Below are 20,802 nucleotides of genomic sequence, written 5' to 3'. Positions count from 1 at the left end.
CAGTCAGTAAGGGCTGGCAAGTTTGATCTCATTCTCCCTCATGGAATGGAAGCCCTTTGATAAGAAAAAGGTAGAAGAGGCCAGAATGACTGTGAATGATATTTTTCACATGTTGAATTGTCTCTAAAATGGGAAAAGCACAAATTTGTAGGAACTGGGGAAATTTAAATTGGAGGCACGTAAGAAAATGCCATGACATATGTTTATCATAACATACTTAAAAAGTCACTGTTGTGGAAAAAAATTATAATGTTAATATTCAAACCACAGATTTCTAAAACACAACAAAATGTACCTGAGAGTGTGCATATTTATATATATTTATATTTATATTTATATTTTTATATATATTTGCCAACATTTAAAGTGAGAAAGTATATTTTCCTCAATTCTTTCGCAAAACAAAGAACTGTGGATTTAAACAAAACAAAACCCCCAAATAATCCCTCTCCTTCGCAACCCCCCCCATGAATTATACTTATGGCCCAAGCACTAAAATCTAGTGATGGTTTTGAAAACCCCATTTCACATCCTCCTCTTTTCAAATGGTTTCCCAAAACAGAACGGAGAGTAAGCAATAGAAAAACAAAAGTAAAAGAAGTATATTTAAATATTACCCAGTATATAACAGACTGTACTTGTGTCAGTAAAGAATCTCAAGAAAATAAAGTGTAAGATGTACAAATGTAGCTCTGTTGACAAGTATAGCTAATATTTCCTTGTAATTATTAAGATAGTTTGAAAGGATGTGAACACAAACAGGCTACATGAATGCAGTATATTAAATCCCCCTGTAGCACATTACAATCAATAAAAAGAAAATAAAATCTGAATAATACTAGAGGTAGCAGCTGTTTGTTTTTCTGTTATTCTGAGTATCTCTGGAGTCCAAACCTTCGAACATTGCTCCCCTGATAAAAGGCTTGTGTGCGATCAGCCAACATACAGCAGACTGGTAAGCTAGATGTCTGCAATAGTGTTTGAAGTATCTTTTCTACTACAATGGAAGTAGTACTTGTAAAGTGGTGCGTTGACGACCTGCATGAAATCACAGCTCAAAAAGCTATGGCTGTTTGCTGTTTTACAAGCCACTTAAAAAAAAATCAATCCACAAGTTGTTTAAGTAAGCTATGCAGTTCCACAACATATAAATAGGGTAAGTTTTGAGAATTCCATATAACCTCTAAAATATATGCTAGCTGAATATGAATGGAGTATCAATAATATTAATCTTAGTAATGCCTTAATTCTGGTGACACAAGAAAGTGTTTCCTTCATACAGGATGATTCCTGGAGGATGTTGGTGGGATCTGTTTTATGTCTGGTAGAAGTGATGATAGTGGTGGTGGTGCTCATGGTGGTGGTGGTGTTCATGTCTCTGTATCATTTGTCCAACTTGGCCTTCATATAAAATGACTGTGGGCAGGTCCCTCACATGTTCCTTTTCCACAACTGTCCCTGGAGACTGGAAGGTTTTGCACATTTGGTGATTCTCTTTTGCCCTCTGCTTGTGCTTCTTGTGAACCTGTTGAGACTGCAAGGGGAGATAAGGAAGATTCTGGCCCATCCGTGCACTTGGGGAAGCAACTGGCATGGGCGCCCCTTGAAAAGGTTTATTTCTTACTGCCCTTCCAGGATGCACAGAAGCAACATTTTTGCCCTGGGCCTTGGGAGACCTCACAAAGTGCTTGTTTGAGTCCTGGTTCCGGAGCCTCTGTTGGATTTCTGCGATCTTGGCGTATGAACTCTCAGCCAAATTGATGTAGCTTGGATCCACCACTTGAGACTTCCTATGGTGAGCATGGAAGGTTTCAGGTTCATGAGAACGGGATCTAGTCTGATTCACAACTCTGCTTGGTGGATCATGCTTTTGAGCTGCTGGAGGAGATCCTAGGAAATAACAAGCTGACTTAGTCATCTAGTATTTCAAAGTTTTAATTAGTAGCATGCAGTTGGCAGGGATAGCATCACTGGCAGAGTGAATTTTTCCTAAGGAAGTGAATGCAATTATAGCTGTCTAGTTTAATTACATTTAATAATTCTGATTAGTAAATAACTTATACACATATATATGTAAGTCTTTAGATTATCTTCTCTTGGTCATCATCTATCTGAAATTCACCAAAATAACTGAGTGGAATAGTAAAACTTGGCAGAGGACAGGGAAAGGGAAGAAATCCAGATCCCTTGAATTTGGGGACAGATGTTAAATTTCCAGGTATGAACCCACATTCTCTGATTTTGGGGTCAGCAGTGGTTACAAAACCCAAAGTATGGGCTGGTTTAGCTCAGGAACGACCCCTGCCATCCAAAAATCAGTCCTAGCTTTACACATAGGCTAAACTTAATAGATTAGACGTAAAGATTGGTCTCCTAAGCTCACCTCCAAGTTTAGCTACACAAACAAATACTTCAGAGCACATTAACCACTCCATTGTGGTTCCACCTTCACCAGTAATTATCTTGCAGTATTCAGTCCTACTGCTTCCAGTAAGTTGCTACAGACAAGTCACACAGGTTCAAAATTCATTGCCCCTGATTTGGAACATGCAAGTGAAGAAAGAAAAGGCCAAAAGGTTGAAACATAAATTACCAAATTACCTGGCCCAAACTTTGATGTGTAGTTTTCTATTCCTGCAAGATCCAAATAGTGGTTTCTCCTTTCAATGTTCTCATCAACACAATGACGATAGCACCCACTTTGCTCTGCATTGTTCTCACTCTGGTGATATCTGTCAGCAGGAAGCAAATTTAAAATTCAGCAGAACTTCTTTAAAATTGTTATCACCATCTGCAAAACAACAACTAATGTGCCCTTTGAAGTGACAGGAGTTGCTCACAAACGAACAACAAGCACTTGAAATTCTGGATGACCAGATTTGCTAAGTCGATAGGCCTGAACTGACTGTTCTTTCCCCTCATATAAATTGACCCCGATGTTGCAAAGCAAAGGATGCTTTCAAATTGCATCACAAATTGCGAAAACAAATGAAAATGCTCCAAGGGCTTCTTACATTCTGTCTTAGGGCCAAACCATTCAGCTGGTTCTCAATCTGGAAATGCCAAAGAAAACCTGCTGTTGGATACAACTGTTTCCGCTGCTATCAGGAAGTACTGGGGCAAGCCTCATGTCAGATTAACATCCATGTATATCTGCTTCAGAAAGACAGGCAACAGTACAGGTGTAATAACTAGAGAGAACCTGAGGAGAAAAAGTGTTGGTAGAATAGCTGAAGGTAACTGCTGCTTTCCAAAATACAATTAAAAAGGTCAGACCAGTCCCTGGCTTCAGCAACTCAACTCCTTTTCCTGCTCAGCTTTGCAATTTTATTTATAGCAAAACTATTTCCTGAGAATGAATATCTGAAATACCATTCATTTATGAGGCAGAAAAAAAATCAGCCAGAGGTTTATGAAATTGTAGCCAATAATGCTGAACAATTACAATTTAATTCAGCAATTTAAATGGATGTCTGCAGATATTAGCATCTTCAACGTAACAAAAGGGATAAGCAGAAAACTCCTGATTAAATCACTGCCTGTCATTCAGATACTTCAATCTTCAAGACCACAAAGACTTTTGAAAGGCTTTGCTTTTATATGCTCTGTGCAAATGCACTGAAAGACCAGAATTTGGCCTTGTATTTTACACCAGTTCCTAACTACAGGTTCCATTCCATAAAGTGCCAAAAATACTGGTTTTAGTTTGTTAACACATTTGCAGATTTCCAGAGGCTAATAATCCCACAGAGTTTTGGCACAGACTGCTTTCCCGATCTAGGGTCAGAGGGTTTAGGACATTATAGAACTGAGTCCCTAGTGTCTCTGTCAGGCACAGATCTACAGTTTCTTACAAGACAACCTACATGGAAGATCATGTTTGCTCCACTTTGATATGGGTAGATTCTCCTGAATGGAGGAGAACCTGTCTGGAAAGCAGTGAAGCTTTAAAGACTCTGCAGTCAGCTTTGAACACCAGAAGTGACACGGGGTACTGTCAAAAAAGAGGGACTGTCCAGACATTTTTTATTTTTAGGTAGATAGCCAACTCTTGTACCTTTCCTGCCTCAGACACACTTTTATAGGATCGTACATTTTAGCAAGTCAACTTAAAAGATCTCGGGGCTAGAACCCGGCTAACTGAAGGTTGCCGTGCTTGAGTTGCCTACAGAAACCAACGGGAGTTGCACACGTGTTAAAGACAATGCACAGCTAACCCATAAAAAGCATCACTGGGTTTGAACTAGCACGATGAAGCAACACTGTATACAGTAGTGTCTGTTGAAAACTGAGTTAACAGGGAACCTGTTTTTCTTTGTAATTGTAATAAATTCCATCTCTCATCAGGACAGTGAAGAAAAACTACACAAGTACTGCCACAGCCCTGCATGCTAATAACCTTCTTACGCGCAAGATGAAGTTCAACAATGCAAACACACACCGTGAAGCAATTACACACTGATGAGAGATGTGCTCTACTGTCAAAGAGAACTTAAAGTACTTCAGAGAAATGAGGCTTCTGGCATCCAGCTCCCGAATGCTTTTTTTGCATATACATGGGAAGATACAGGCATCATGCACCTGCATCAAGCACAGACTGTAAGAATATACATTGTTGTTGCTGGTTTCTTCCTTTTCTTTTTTCCAATAGAAAAGACACCTGCTTAAGTATTTGTGCAGTATATGAAAGCGCTTTCTAAAATTCCCACACCATCCACAAAGTTGTCTGCCAGTGCTCTTCCACCATCAATTTTATAATACACATGCTGGGCAAGACATCTATAAATCTGCTTACTTGATCTTGATATGGATGAAAACTCTTTCCTGTAGCTTCCAGGGGATGAAAAATCCCACCCACCATCTATCTCCCACCCTAGGGATAAAACCATCTCTATCTATTTTATCTTGAATATTAATCACGTCTTGCCTAGAATTCCTAAGTGACTGAATTTGCAAAATGTGTGTACTTCACACAAGTCTTCATTGCCGTTCTCAAGGGGAAGCCTCTGCATTAACACCTGGAGCTACTGCTGAGCCTTAGGGAGCCTTGAAGGGGCTTTGCAGTTTGGCCAGAGTGCACAAACATCCATACTCATGCGCAGTGGCCAGGTTCTTTGTCCCGGCCACATTTAATGAGATACAGCAAAAACTGTCAGAGGCCGACAGTCGCCTGATATTGATCTGCCCAGCTCAAGATTCAGGTTTGTACTGTCTAGGTAGCCTCTAATCGAAGGGATGAGGAGGACAAACGGGGCCGAGCCAAGACTGTCCCAATATTTGATGCATATTTAAGTGGAAATGGCTAACATTCATAAAACAACTACATTTACAAAAACAGGGCTTTAAGGTGGATGGTGGAAGGACTTTGAACCGGAAGGGGACTTTTGCTATAAATTATCAAAAAAATCCCAGTCCATTAAGTTCACAAAAGGCAAACATTTGCTAATGGGCACAGGAAATCTGAGCACCACATCCAGGCCAGCAAGCAAAAACATGGAATATTCTTTAAGTAGGAAAAAATTTTGCAAAGAGTTGTTAACAAAAGGTTAGAAGTCATCTTATAATCTGAAATTTGATCTTACTGGGATTCACTCACTAGGATAATTCGCTAGCATTTCTACTCTATCCAGAAAAGGGAAGCACAGTTTTTGTTGTCATTTTTAATAAAACCAAATGCTCCTCCTCCTGATAAATTTACTAAAATAAATACATTTCTTTGGACAAATTTCTCTAAATCCACAGAAGGCCTAAATTGGAATTTTTTTAATTTGCAGCTGAAGAAACAAATACAGCTAATGATTCAATGCCATTACTGTGGCATTTGTGCAAACATTTCCCTTTGCCTTAGCATGCAATCTTAGACTAAACCAAACCTGTATACTCATATGGAGATGAACTGTCTAAACCAACTGATGTACATTGAAAAGTATCAAAATTACCTGCTTTTGTTTTGTTTTTCTACCCATTAAACCAACAAATTCAAAAAAGGAATAGCAAACCTACACTCAACTGAGAGATGAGCATTATTATTAGCTGTAAAAATAAAAAAAATACTTGAAAGATACATTGCAAATTACTACCACATATTCTGGTGTTCAGTGGAGGTAATATCTAAAACATAGATGGAACTCCTGATAATAGGATATTCTCAGGGTATGTGCTCTTGCTAACCTTGCAAATGGCACAATAACACACTTCAGAGCAATAAGTCCTATTCTGGATTGGCATCCAAAATAATGCTGGACATCCTGTTAGGGAAGAACTAAACCCCTTTTTTATTAATCTAATCTCTAGATGGCTGCAAGTGTACCTGCAGCTCTGCAAAAAAGAAGTACTGGGCTTGTACTCAATGGGAAATAGATGCATTCTGAGTCACAGAGGCAGAATTCCATTACAGACAACAGACGTATTTTTTCAAGTGCTGAAATATATTTGGAAACTTAAAAAAAAACAAAAACAGGAATGATCCAAATTTTCCTTCAAGTTTACAATAAAGGTAGAAGTTCTAAGCAAGCAGCTAATTCCTAGCTGGGTGTTACCTCATGACTAATCCCCTGAGGGAAAAGTTGTCCTAAAGACGCTGAGGCAGTGGGGAAGCGGGCTTTCTGGCGATGGGAGTCAGCTGAGGTAGCTGCTCTGCAAAGTCACTGTGAAGTAAGTAAGAGGTGAGTTTACTTCTCATGCCAACGGGACGAGCACACTTTGAAAGCGGACATGAACTCCCCTACAGTTGCTCTGCACCGAAGCCGCCTTGGCGGGAGGCGAGCACGGTGCAGGCAGCATGCTGAAGCTCTGCCCTCGCCTGCTCTGCGGGACGGACCCTACGCAGGGCACTTGCCGAGATGCTGATTCTGTCTGCTGCTCTGCCAAGAGCTGCCTTCCTCCTTCCTTTTGCTAGATATTGTAGCCAGCACCTTTAGGAGGAAAGGCAGCAGAAAAGAGGCAGGTCTGGTTAGGACCTGATAAACGAGATGGAGAAGGTTAATAAAGCTTGGAGCTAATTGTGTTAATCAGTGAAGAAGATGGGCTGGAAGGAGGACACAGATAGGCAGGAACCGGTCTCTATGAAGATAAAAAGATTTTAAGACACTTCTAGCTGAAAGGTACACCATTCTGCATTAAACTCTGCTAATAGGTACAGTATTTGCAGATGGCATCTAAAAGGATGGTGCGTGTCGTCCCAAAGAGCCAAAAGAAGAAGAAAAACTGTGAATAGTGGAAACTACAGGTTTGAATTTTTTTTTTAATCAAAGACCTAAATGCAATTAAAATGTTGTTGCTGCTTTTTTTGTACAGAGCATCCACCCGTGGAATCTGCTGCCTGTTGCACAGTGAAGAATCATACAATTCCTCTGTCTTAACATAACAATAAAAAAAAAGAAAAGAAAAAAATCAGTAGGTGAGGTTTCGCCAAAGCTAGCCCTGTCTCTCAGGAGACAGAGTTCTCTGCTCTTACCTGACAGAAGCCCGCTGCTTCTTTTCAGAGCTTCTTACTTCTTCATTGGTTTTGCTTTCAGCTCTGTGCCTGGCACTCTGCAAATCTGCCACCAAGAAAAAGCACATTATTCTCCCATGACTGTTGCTGTTAGTCTGTCTAACTAACATGCTACATTGTAAACACATCTTTTCTTGTCTGTAGGTCAGGATGTAATACATTATTAAGTTTAATTTCCTCAGAAGTGTTTTTGTCCACAGAACAGATTTTATGCAGACATAACCTTGGCTGTGGGATGTGAGTCAGGGTTAGGCTGAAAGCCATGTGGTAGGTTAGATTGAGCCACGCTGACACTTGGGATCCCTCAGGAGGGCTTGTTAGTTTGGAGCTCAACACTGCATCATGCAGCTTCCCAACAGTGCAAATTTGCTTGTAATTGCACTTGACTGAGTGGATGCATATATTAAAACTCAAATACTGAGGGTCTCCTTTTGGATAAGGTGTCCACATTTTTCTACTGAGGTATTACTTTAGGTACTTTCACCGTTTTAATTTAGCACTACTTTATCTACTGAAGTGATCGTGATGATACGACTATTATTAGAGTGAACACAAGATGAATAAGCCATCACTTTATAATGGTACATATGGCAAACTTTGCCAGTATTGAAAAAATGGTGCAATTCTTATGCATAGACCAACCTTGGTAATAAATGCATCATTGCTCACATACCACGTTACAGACAGTTGTAGCCTACAATGCCTTCCAAATTCCCGTGTGTGTCTGGTAACAGTGCTTGGCTCAGTATTTCTATTTAAAATCGATCAGCATGCATTAGCCATGATCTTTTCATTACCAGGTATTTAATAACTAATTGAAAGACCTGTCCAGATTCCACATATTGCAAAATTTGAAGTGAAGGGGCAAATAACGATTTTTATTTCTCCTTCTAACTACTAACAAACTAACTTTGTTTGTACTAACAAACAAAGAAGGACTGGTGGAAGATGTGAAGGTCAGGGGCTGCCTTGGCTGCAGTGACCATGAGATGGTGGAGTTCAGGATCCTGCGAGGAGGCAGCAGGGCACCAAGTAGGATCGCAACCCTAGACTTCAGGAGAGCAAACTTTGGCCTCTTCAGGGACCTACTTGGAGGAATCCCATGGGTTAGGGCCCTAGAAGGAAGGGGCGTTCAAGAGAGCTGGTTAATATTCAAGGATCACCTCCTCCAGGCTCAAGAGCGGAGCATCCCTATGAGTAGGAAGTCAAGCAAAGGAGGCAGGAGACCTGCATGGATGAGCAAGGAGCACCTGGCAAAACTCAACCAGAAGAAGGAAGTATACAGAAAGTGGAAAGGGGGACAGGCCACTTGGGAGGAATATAGGAACGTTGTCAGAGTATGCAGGGATGCGACGAGGAAGGCTAAGGCCCGTTTGGAATTAAATCTGGTGAGAGATGTCAAGGACAACAAGAAGGGCTTCTTCAAATACATCAGCAGCAAGAGGAAGACTAGGGAAAATGTGGGTCCTTTGCTGAATGGGGTGGGTGCCCTGGTGACGAAGGATGCAGAGAAGGCAGAGTTACTGAATGCCTTCTTTGCTTCAGTCTTTACTGCTCAGGCCAGCCCTCAGGAACCCCAGACCCTGGAGACAAGAGAGAAAGTCTGGAGGAAGGAAGACTTTCCCTTGGTGGAGGAGGAGTGGGTTAGAGATCATTTAAGCAAACTTGACACCCACAAATCCATGGGCCCTGATGGGATGCACCCACGAGTGCTGAGGGAGCTGGTGGATGTCATTGCTAAGCCACTCTCCATCATCTTTGAAAGGTCATGGAGAACAGGAGAGGTGCCCGAGGACTGGAAGAAAGCCAATGTCACCCCAGTCTTCAAAAAGGGCAAGAAGGAGGACCCAGGGAACTACAGGCCAGTCAGCCTCACCTCCATCCCTGGAAAGGTGATGGAGCAGCTCATCCTGGAGGCCATCTCCAAGCATGTGGAGGAAAAGAAGGTGATCAGGAGTAGTCAGCATGGCTTCACCAAGGGGAAATCATGCCTAACCAATCTGATAGCCTTCTATGATGGAATGACTGGCTGGGTAGATGAGGGGAAAGCAGTGGATGTTGTCTACCTAGACTTCAGCAAGGCTTTTGACACTGTCTCCCATAACATCCTCATAGGTAAGCTCAGGAAGTGTGGGTTAGATGAGTGGACAGTGAGGTGGATTGAGAACTGGCTGAATGGCAGAGCTCAGAGAGTTGTGATCAGTGGCGCAGAGTCTAGTTGGAGGCCTGTAGCTAGCGGTGTCCCCCAGGGGTCAGTCCTGGCTCCAGTCTTGTTCAACTTCTTCATCAATGACCTGGATGAAGGCACAGAGTGCACCCTCAGCAAGTTTGCTGACCATACAAAACTGGGAGGAGTGGCGGGTACACCAGAGGGCTCTGCTGCCATTCAGAGGGACCTGGACAGGCTGGAGAGGTGGGCGGAGAGGAACCTCATGAAGTTCAACAAAGGCAAGTGCAGGGTCCTGCACCTGGGGAGGAATAACCCCATGCACCAGGACAGGTTGGGGGCTGACCTGCTGGAAAGCAGCTCTGCCGAGAAGGACCTGGGAGTGCTGGGGGACACCAAGTTAAGCATGAGGCAGCAATGTGCCCTTGTGGCCAAGAAGGCCAATGGTATCCTGGGCTGCATTAGGAAGAGTGTTGCCATCAGGTCGAGGGAGGTGATTCTCCCCCTCTACTCAGCCCTGGTGAGGCCACATCTGGAGTACTGCGTCCAGTTCTGGGCTCCCCAGTACAAGAGGGATGTGGCACTACTGGAGCAAGTCCAGCGAAGGGCCACAAAGATGATTAGGGGACTGGAGCATCTCTCTTATGAGGAAAGGCTGAGAGAGCTTGGCCTGTTTAGCTTGGAGAAGAGAAGGCTGAGAGGAGATCTTATCAACGTGTACAAGCATCTGAAGGGAGGGTGTCGAGAGGATGGGACCAGACTCTTTTCAGTGGTGCCGAGCGACAGGACGCGAGGCAACGGGCACAAACCGAAACACAGACGCTTCCATCTGAACATGAGGAAAAACTTTTTCACTGTGAGGGTGACAGAGCACTGGAACAGGTTGCCCAGAGAGGTTGTGGAGTCTCCTTCTCTGGAGATATTCAAAACGCTCCTGGATGCAATCCTGTGCAATGTGCTCTAGGCGACCCTGCTTGAGCAGGGGGGTTGGACTAGATGATCTCCAGAGGTCCCTTCCAACCTCAGCAATTCTGTGATTCTGTGATTCTGTGATTCTACTATTTCACTTCTTACAAGTTCTAGCAGAGTGCAAGAATTTAAATCAGAGGTATAATTTTTATGGTATTTTATCCTTACTGAGGTTCTAGCTTAGAAATAGCTACAGTGATAAAAGGTTATTTACACTGAACTATTTACTCTTAGCCAGCAGTGGTGATACCTATGCACAAGCATAAAGCATTTTTATACTATTACAACTGTTTCCACACAAACTGAAGGCTGTAACTATACCAGCAGGGTTAAAGCAGTACAAATATATAAAAAACTTAATTTGCTGCAGCATGCAAACACAATCACACAACACATGGGGTGTCACTGCTGCCAAGAGGAAACAATCAGTCAGGATGGGGACCTTAATTCATTTCAGAGACACTGAAAGGAGGATAGGCAATTTTGCACCTGAGATCTTAAATAGGTTCATGGGGACTAAAAAGCCCACAGAATTACCTGCCTTGAGTAACATATGTATTTATTTGTATTGACAGAATACAGAGATGGATCTTTAAGGGCTCCTTAAAGATGTTCAAAATCTTTTTTCAAACAGCTGATTGCACATGCTTACCAGAATGATTTAACAAGATACTCTTTTTCTTCTGGCTGCTGTCTGGTGCCACAGTAAGTTTCACTCGCAGAGTTTTGCTGGAACTAGGAGAATGGTTTACTGATGCATCAACTACTTCATAGATGGTATGAAGCAGGCTAGTAATATCCTAGGATATTGGATTGAAACACAAAAAGACACAATATTATGAAAGTGGTATGAAACCTACAGCTTTGATACATAGAACTATTTTGGACCTGGGACTATTAAATGCTGAAGTATCCTCAAAACTCACTGAATTTTAAAGGAGCAAAACTTGCTAGAACCTTAGAGGAAAGAATCCATTTCTCTCTTTTGTTAATCCCCATTTTTCCTAGTTTAGACTGTAATTTAACTGACAGTCAGAAGGAATGGTTCAAGCGGATCCATATTCTTCAGCATCAAATGATGTAAGATTTATGAAATGGGGCAAACGAGATCAAAATAATAACAAATTTATTCTTGCTCTCCAGACATACACTGTGAATTAGCCAAACTGTATTTCTTTCCTTTGGTTTCAACAGAACTGAGGGATAATTATTCATACTGCACTAAAAATTGAGTTCATATGATCAAAACAAACACAGCAACTGAAGAAATATGACATCTTCAGGAAATCTTACTACTTCTTGTTATTTTCTTGGGATAGCTAAATGGTAGATTGCATAGAGGAAAGCTAGTCAGAGATGTGGCAGGACCGTAAACCTTAGGTGTGGAATTAGATTAAATCTGAATGTCACTCTACCATACGTGTACTGTGGTCTAGCCTACTTTGCAAAATTCAAACCAATTCTAAACTTATATATGTGAACAACACAGATTATCCACTTTGGCCTATTAGGGAATATTCTTCATACACCTCCTTGAAGGCAATGGAACATGAACAAATGCTTAAGTGTCCGGCTACGTCAGAAGGAACCGTGGCCAATTTTGATAAGTCAGTTGTCTCCATTGGCCGGTAGGAGGAATACTATACTCCTCATCACTTAGCAGCTGGAGATGCTGGAAGTTCTCTGCTGTTTAACTAGTCCAGCCAAGTTTCAATAACGTACTACCTTAAACTGCCAGGATAAACAGGAAATCTCTTGGCTCATTATTTCTCCCCAAAGGGATTTCACCCAAATTTATCTTGGGCACCAACCTAGGGCCAAAGCATACTGGTCATTGAAGGCTATAAATATGCCATTCAATGTATAACTGAAAAGTTCTCCATGCTGGTCTTCCTGTTCCTTGATCTGTCCTAGGACCTATGCTCTTTCCAGATGCCTGCAAGCACAAAGGAAATATCCAAATCATCCTTTGTTAAATATAAATGGTTCTGAAGAAGATTAGGTCAGTTCAATAAAGACTCAAAAACTCTAGGATCTTCCTTTGCTCAGGGGTCATGCTCTTAACAATGGCAGCCTCAAAGTTTAGCAGGTCCTAAAGAGCCCTGGCAGCCGATATGCCATACACTCCTTGTTATCTGACCAGCTTTAAAGGAGACACAGAAATACTAAGCTCTGTTCACATAGAATATTTTGTCCTTAATAGACATTTAGAGAAATACTGACCTTATGGCCACCACAAATGATTTTATAGTAGATGATTTTCCAGCTCAACAGGCAGAATGACTAAATCCTAGAGGGCCCAGATTTTGTCTTAATACGTACCCTCTTAGCTTTCCTAAACTCAGTGGAATTTCTCCAGACTTGTGAGTTCAAGATCAAATATTCATAAAACAGAGAAGAATTTGTAGTCTCTCCTTTCTTTCCCTACTGAAATATTTTTTCTACCATTGCTGTAAGAGTCTCTGTATGTAGGCTGTCACTACCATGTCCATAGCTGCTTTCCATCCTCCTGACAAGAACTACTGTCTACAGCCTGTATGAGGAAAGGTTGCTCAGTGACAATCTGGTGGTCACCTCACAGCTCTTTAACACATCTCACTTCTCACACTTCCACCCTAATTTGAAACCTAGCCAGACCTCTAAATAGACACAGCACTATCTGTCAGCCAGCTTCAAAGGCTGGATTCTCATTGTATCTAAAAGAAAAATTCAGCCAAACAAGGACATAAATAGACAAGCAAACAAAACATCCATTGATGACACCATCTAGGAGCCTTGTGCTATAATCCTACACCTTCATAAACCAAACCTTCCCTTTCAGCAGAATACTTATGCACCATGATTATATTTAATGGGACCTCATACACTCAGCACTTTGGTGAACAGGCCCTTCCCAGACAGCCCTTAGCAAGCACTCTCCCCTTGTGCCCTGCTCTCCAGGCTGTGCTCGGCCAACGCTGCAGCTTTCTGCACAAGGCTGCTCTCAAGAGGTTGTTATCAATAACTCCTTCCTTGACAAGAATCTAACCCCCTCTCTTTTTTTCAGAGGCACCACAAGTTTGTGGTGCATGCATCAAAAATGTGGTACATATTTGTACAAGCTAATCATCTACTTTCTTTTTACTTCAACAGGCGAAGAGAAGTCTTTACTCCCACTGTCCTTTTGAATGATTTTTTTTCTGGTGGTGAGGTCTAACTTGCTGCCCCTGTATTTTCCTTTTGTTCTGTGTGGGTCTTTCTCAACAAACCACTTGTCTCAGCAGTTTAAAAAGTACTCCCAAATGCTGCCAAGTAAGGCCAGATGCAACACTTGTGTGACACCCACTTTGCGAGTCAGAAATATGTATGCACACACATCACATTAGGACAATTTACATCTCACAGCCAAACAGGCCTGAATTAACCCAAATCAATGTCCAGGCACCAGGAAGTTTAAGAGACTGCACAAAGGTATCAGAACACCTTGTGGTTTTGTAACTCTGCTGCTTTAGCATTTTGTTACAATTTTAATACTCAGCTTCCTTCACAACAATCTGCTCTGCTGCGCATTTTGGAACTGAACCAACGTGGTCATTGGACTGGATATATACCAAGTTCGAGGTCAGGAATATACATAAGTAACCACTTAATGCTTATGCTGATCTTTTAAATACCAACAGCAACATCTTTATTATAGGATTCATTTAGTTGTGGTCCTAAGTTGGGGTTGGAAGTGCTAGCAAACTGACAGCTCTGATTCAGTCAAACAAGTCTGCTCGGGTCACTCACCACTCGCCCATCTATCAAGCTTCTGGCCCAGTAGCTACCAGCTACTAGGCAGCTTGAACCTCCTGCTGCTTTGTAGTTATTTCTTCACAATTATAACATCCAAATTCCTGAGGCACTGATTTGGTAGGAATCAAAATAGTCATTCTTCTACAGGTTTTGAACTGTGATTGAAACTGTCTTCTCACAGCCCTTTTCTGGGCAGCTAATATGGTATCGGCTTCTTGCCAAATTAGTAGCACTAGACAACTACAACATACATTACAAAATTTGTGTTTTATAGCCGTGCCTATAATTACCCCCAAAGGAATTTTCATCTTCCAGTAGGCCTGCCACGAGAGTGGGGCAATTTATGCTTCCCTTGAAACCTGTCACACTGAACATTATCTGAATTGAAATTCCTTAAAGAACTACCTACAACTGTTGACACAGCTTTACCTTCCACCCACCAGCTTGTACACTAGTGGTTTCACCTTCCTCAAGAAATTCAGTGTTAAGAATCAAGAATAAAAACTATTGAACTTTTTCTCTCTCCTGGTCCACCAACCAGCATGTCTCTTTTACCAAAGAAATCAACTTTTCTGCACTATGCGCTACAATTTTACTAGTTGCACGATTCTGCAACTGCTTTGTATAACTAAGGCCACTCAGCAGTTTCTGCACAAAAACTTTCATCTCACATTTCTCAAACTTCCTCCCTTTTTTCATGAAAAATAAACAAGAACATAATTTTCAGTTTCCCATTTTGCCCCAAATATTGTTTTTTACTGAAATATTTTAAATCAGTTTTAGTTAAAAATCATTGTAAATTTTAAAAAAGTATTTTAAAGAGGGAGGAGAAATAATAACACAAAAGATATTTCTCCTTTATAGTAAATTAATGGTATTTAGTGGGCAAGTAGCCTGTGTGAGTCCAAATGACTTCTGAAGGGCTTCTGGTGTGCAGAATTTCTACTGGAATAGCTATTTTAATCAAGTAAGAAAACTGAAACTGTGATATTTTTCTTCAAAGAGAAAAACAAAGGCTTTCTGGGTAGCATCGAAGCAGCCAGCACATGCCATACCCAGATTGGTTTGTGTCTTGCTTACAAGACTACAGTTGTTCTTTCTAGGGCTGAAGGATTTAACAGTGTTAATCTTCACGTTTTTCACATCCTATTTTATCAAAGAGCTAATACGACAAAGTATGTTAAAAAGAGCAACTTTAACAGATTGCCAGAAATATTCACAGTAGAAATACCCAAAAACGTGCCGTTAAGGCCACACATGTATGGTGCATGCCAGAATATATTACAGGTCTCTGGTGGGAGACGGGTGGGAATTCAGAACATCCAGGGACACTAATGGGCCCACAAAAAAGAGAAAGAACAGGTGACATTTATCACTCCTAACAGTATTCAGTGACAGTATTCATCACTCCTTACAGAACTCATGTTACTGAGAAAGTCCTCATTCCAGGTATTAATTTTTTGCTTCTAAGAAATATTAATGGTAGAGGAATACCCCTTTTTTCCAGCCTTAGCATAGCTTCTCAGCAGAGGACTAGCTGTTAGCAAACTACGGATTCTCCCGAGGAAACTAAGAGGCTTTTCCAGCTTAATTAATGTAACAGAACAGGACATTTGCACAAAAGAGATAGATAACCAATGAGTTTAACACTGAGAAGAAACATTTAATTTGGTTCTTTGTAACAAAAAAGTTAGTAGGATTTTTTCTTAAAATTTCTCTCTGGTGCAAATTCACCAAATCTAATGGCTTCCAATGATGGGCCCTCTGATACGGACAGGCACCACTCCTCTATCTGTCGGTTCCGTTGCTGATCTTGAATTAACACAATAGTGACAAACGCAGCAAAAAAACAAGTTTCGAGAGAAGGGCCAGGTTGATAAATCATAGCCCCAGAAAAGCCAGTGCCCTTCCCCAAGTCAAAGATTTGGTGCTGAGTTTTGAATGCAGAAATAACCTCAAACCTTCTCAGTCATGAAAGGACATGAGCAAAAATAATCAAAAAGAAAAAAAAAAAGAGGAAATGTAAGAGAGAAATTGGGTATTTAAAGTAAGATACAAGGAACATTTTTAACGTTAAAAATAGATGAAGAGAAACATCAATACGGGTTCATTATCTTTCCCTCAGAAAAGTACAAATGCCTCATTTAGAAGTTTGTTTGTAGTCTCATTTTTACATACAGCAGGACGTTTTTATTGAACCATCAGCTTTGTTTGATCACTTCCATTTTTGAATCATTCTTATTAAAGGAGCGTCACCTGCTAACTACTCAACAACTAGTCCAGAAGAAATTCCCTTTCTTTTTACTCCTGACAAACAACTTTCTGGTGTGTTTATTCCTGTGCAGCCACTCACCAAAGAAACTAAATTTAACGAGAACGAACTGATCGCCAAAAAACAGCTGGTGTTTTTAAAGCATAATTACATTCAAAGAGCTCAGCATAAAACCTCATGGATGAAAACACATTAGCTCAATTAGCTAAGTTTCAAGTCCGATTACAAATAACTGTGTGAAGATAATTACAGTGCAGCTGCCAGTTCTAAAAAGGCCTTACAGTACATAATGAATTGTACTCTTAACAGTCTATGGAATGAAGGGAAATGTTATTAGGCAACTTTTGTAATACATATATTAGAGCAGGAAAGTTATCTCCTACTACACCAAAAGGACAAAAAATGGCCTTCTTAAATGACAGTGAAAACAGTATTTTAAAAACAGATGGTTGCTAATTTTATAATTTGCCATCCCAATAATTATGCTTTCATAATGGGTGTATCCCTGCAAGAAGCATGACTAGATCTGAATTTCTAATTATAAGGACTAGGGAGTAAGTCATACAGACTCTAGGAGGAAATCAAAGCAGTATTAAGTTCTGAAGATGTTGTTTAGATCCAGAAGAAATTTCACTAAGATGGAATTTGAATGTTCTTGCGGTGATCTGTCATTGTGTAAAACCCAAGGGAAATTTTGTCCAGTAACTAAATCCACATCTTATTTACAATTTTCAAACATTTTAATGAAAAAAGCATTTAGTGCATTTGCAAAAAATTGCCCCACCTACATGTCTTTTATAAAGTCAATTTAACACTGTGTATTCCTTTAGAAACTCTCTGGACATAAAGACCAAGGTTTTAAACACACACTGACTTTGAACCAAATGAAATGGATGAGAGCAAGTCCTTTCCTTTTTCAGTGTCTCACTTTTCCAGCACAAACAAGGACGCTAATGCTGACTTCCCCTTGTAAAGCACTTCAAGATCTACAGAGAGAAAACTGACTTAAGAGCGTGACATCCAATTTTATCTCCAACTACAGTTGGAGATAACTGTAGTTAATCCAACTACAAATCCAGGAGACAGTCCAGTAAAATTTTCAAAGCAGGGGTAAAGTTTCACACTAAGCTTTTCTCACCAGAATACTGGACCTTTGCTCAGACCAGCTGCCTGGTTCTGAAAGCATTTTCATCAGCCCTCTACTACTTACAAATCAGCCCGCTTCCTTGGAGTGGACTCCACGAAAGAGCTGTCCCTTCCGCCCCTATCCCGCAATGTGCCTCACATACTTTTAACTCAAAGCATGTGTCCCATTCGCTTTAACTGAAACTGTTCATGTGTTTAACATTCCCCATTGCTATGTCCTTTGCTGGATCAGGAGCAGAACTGCTTAACAGACTGCAGGATCAAGCCCACTATTTTGAGTCACCTCTCAGGGGCTAACAAAATGAGAAATTCTACATCATATGATGAGACTGAAATTCCTTTTTGTAGCCCATGTTATCTATGAGCTGCTATCATTAGTCAACATTAGTTGCACAAACAACTCTTAAATTGCATCTGGATTCAACCAAGGACAACCAGCAAGATGGGTTATACAAATGGCACTGGAACAGCTCGCAAAAGTGTGTAACATAACTGGAAAACTCTGCAATGGTGCATACTATTTGTTTCTATCTTTGGTCTCACGTAAAGAGCTGAAAATTATCAACCTATTTGGTCCCTTGGTTAAAAGAATTTTTTTTGGCATGGGTTCAAGCCTGAATATAGCAAGCTCCAGACCTCAGAGCAGTATAATTTTCAATCCCTGCACAGATTTGGTTTCACTTAAGCTGCAGTCTGCTCTTCTAGCAGGGAGAGGTAGAATTTGGCTGTAATATATTTTCTAAGTACAGTCAAATTAAGCTCTTTGGTGTACCACATAATCACAAATAATTACTGTATACATACTTAAAAGCATATTCTTGTTATGTTCAGCACATGGAACTCCCACTGACATTAATGGGAATTCCATGCCTGAACGTAAAGAACACCCATGTGTGTGGGTTTGGGTTTTTTTGTTTTTTTTCCTATTCTTGAGAGTCAAGATAATCTTCTAAGTAAGGCTTAGCCTTGGGTCTCAAAAGATGGGGGTTCAATCTGCCATGAGGTTCTTGTGTGACTTCAGGCAAGTTACTTAATTTTTCTGGGCTCAGTTCCCCATACATTAACAAAGACAATATATTTTTTTTCTCCTTCTTGCCCTCTCTCTATATTTCTCAATGATGCTCACAATATACATGTCAAAACCCCTGAATAACCATCACATTTGGCAATTTGCTCATAAATGCCAAAAGAGACTTGCTTCAGTCTTCTAGGAAAAAAAATATGCTGTCATTTGATGTCTAATGCCACTACACTTTCAGTATTTACCCTACTCCTTTCAGTCAGTAATTTTCATAGATCAGCATAAGAGCCAGAGACAGAAACTGTCAATTTTCAGCTGATTATCTGAAGGCATGAGAGCCAGTAAATATGCTTCTCAAAAAATCAATGCCAATACAGTGCAGTAAATCTCAGTAAAAGACACTCTTCTAGAAATACTATTCAATCTTGATAGAAATAGTTCTGAAAATAGACTGTATTCTAATCTATATATCTATACTGATGTGACCTTCTTATTTACACAGGAAATATAAGTTGAAGACACCCCAACAATACAAGATACACACAGATATTCTTTTGACAGCCATTCACTATGGTCCTCCAGCAAGCATCACCAATGTTATTTATACTTGGAGAGAGAAGGCAGAGATCATGGCCTAATATCCGTGAAAACAACAGAATAGTATAGTTAGTACTACTGGAAAGAATTTCAGAAAGCAAACTTGCTATTTGGTTAGCTTCATTCTGAAACGCCGACAGGAACCAGAACAATATACATTTGCAGGGGTTTATTTTGACAATGTGTTTAGTGGTTCAGTTGTTTCAGATATTTTTCCCCCTCAAATGCCAGTACTATTTTTTAAAGGCTAATCCCAGATATTAAACAGCAACAGGCTTAAAAAGTGGTACAGTATGTCTGAAAAGAGTAAACTACTGGTGGGATTGTTTCTAGGAGGGAAGGGTCCATGGAAACTGCTGTTTGAGTTGGCAGGATACCTTTATTTCATAGAAGAAAAAATGTTCCTGTTATAAAACACTTCTCGTGTTAGCAACGCTGCACACAAAGGGGCAGCTGTACTTTGCTTACCTCGCGGGTGACTCTTCCGTTGTTATCAAAGTCATAGAGTGTGAAGGTCCACTCTTGCCTGTTATCTTCCTCTACAGACACATCACATTGCAATTCCTAAGAAACATGCAAAGAGCAGCTGATTACCTAAAGCAAAAGGCCTGTTTGCAGAGGAGACGCTGTAGAAGGAGGCTGCTTCCCTCCTCACTCCCTCGCGGGAGGAAGCCTCAGGATACGTCCCAGGAGGCCTCGGTCCACCACGCTGAAGGAGCCTCACTGCAAGCACGGGACAACCCTAATGCCCTCAGGCTAGACTCCTGGCAATCTGCAAGATGCTTTCTGCTTCATTGTAGGAAACACAAAAAGATACAAGAAAACTACTCCCTGAAGCTGTTGGAATATAGTAAGATTTACCACTAAAATGTGAGAAGAAAACTCTGCTTAACTCAGGAGGAGCAAGATAACAGAAACAGACTCACAATATGAGGTAGCATCGCACAGAGCCAGGAGCAGTCATTAGCCCAAAGTGGACATGTGGCACAAGTCCCATCAGCGAGCCCTGTCCATGACACAGATATCTGACCTGCAGGGGTTGGCAGAGTTCACAGGGTTCAGCGTCATGCCGCCGCAGTTCCCAAAATGGAGCCTGGCTGGAAACTGGCAGGTAAGAATGACCTGGGAGTGGTGCCCGACTCTTATTTTAGCTGGGCTTCTGCTAGTGAGAATGTGATCTGGGGAAAGCCTGAAAGAATCAATTTGTTCAAGGAAAAAAAATTCCAAAAACCAAACCCAAAACTTCAGCCAAGAACAAAGGATGCACTTTGCCTGACTCCAGTCACCTGGGTGTAAATTGTTTGCTTTCGCTCAAGACGGTGCAATCAGACTCACCCAGAGCCACAACAAGGCAACACAGA

At 40.9% G+C, this 20,802-nt stretch overlaps 1 protein-coding gene across 4 annotated transcripts in view; it reads right to left on the bottom strand.

Annotated features, from left to right (window-relative positions):
• Positions 1-586: 586 nt before the first annotated feature.
• NKD1 (NKD inhibitor of WNT signaling pathway 1) overlaps positions 587-20,802 on the bottom strand; it is a 112,305-nt gene continuing 92,089 nt past the window's right edge. For 3 of the 4 annotated variants that reach the window (XM_067302571.1, XM_067302572.1, XM_067302574.1), the window contains 5 exons: positions 19,910-20,005; positions 11,284-11,431; positions 7,457-7,541; positions 2,602-2,732; positions 587-1,890 (listed from right to left, as the gene is read on the bottom strand). In XM_067302571.1, coding sequence (XP_067158672.1) covers positions 1,316-1,890; positions 2,602-2,732; positions 7,457-7,541; positions 11,284-11,431; positions 19,910-20,005 — 1,035 coding nt within the window. In that variant the 3' untranslated portion in view covers positions 587-1,315. The remainder of the gene's footprint in view (positions 1,891-2,601; positions 2,733-7,456; positions 7,542-11,283; positions 11,432-19,909; positions 20,006-20,802) is intronic. The other variant, XM_067302573.1, reaches the window with a different exon arrangement.

The sequence above is a fragment of the Apteryx mantelli genome, chromosome 10 (assembly GCF_036417845.1).
Source record: "Apteryx mantelli isolate bAptMan1 chromosome 10, bAptMan1.hap1, whole genome shotgun sequence".
NCBI classification, from domain to species: domain Eukaryota; kingdom Metazoa; phylum Chordata; class Aves; order Apterygiformes; family Apterygidae; genus Apteryx; species Apteryx mantelli.
The sequence above is the reverse complement of the archived record's forward strand: the minus strand, read 5'-3'. Positions and strand labels throughout refer to the sequence as shown.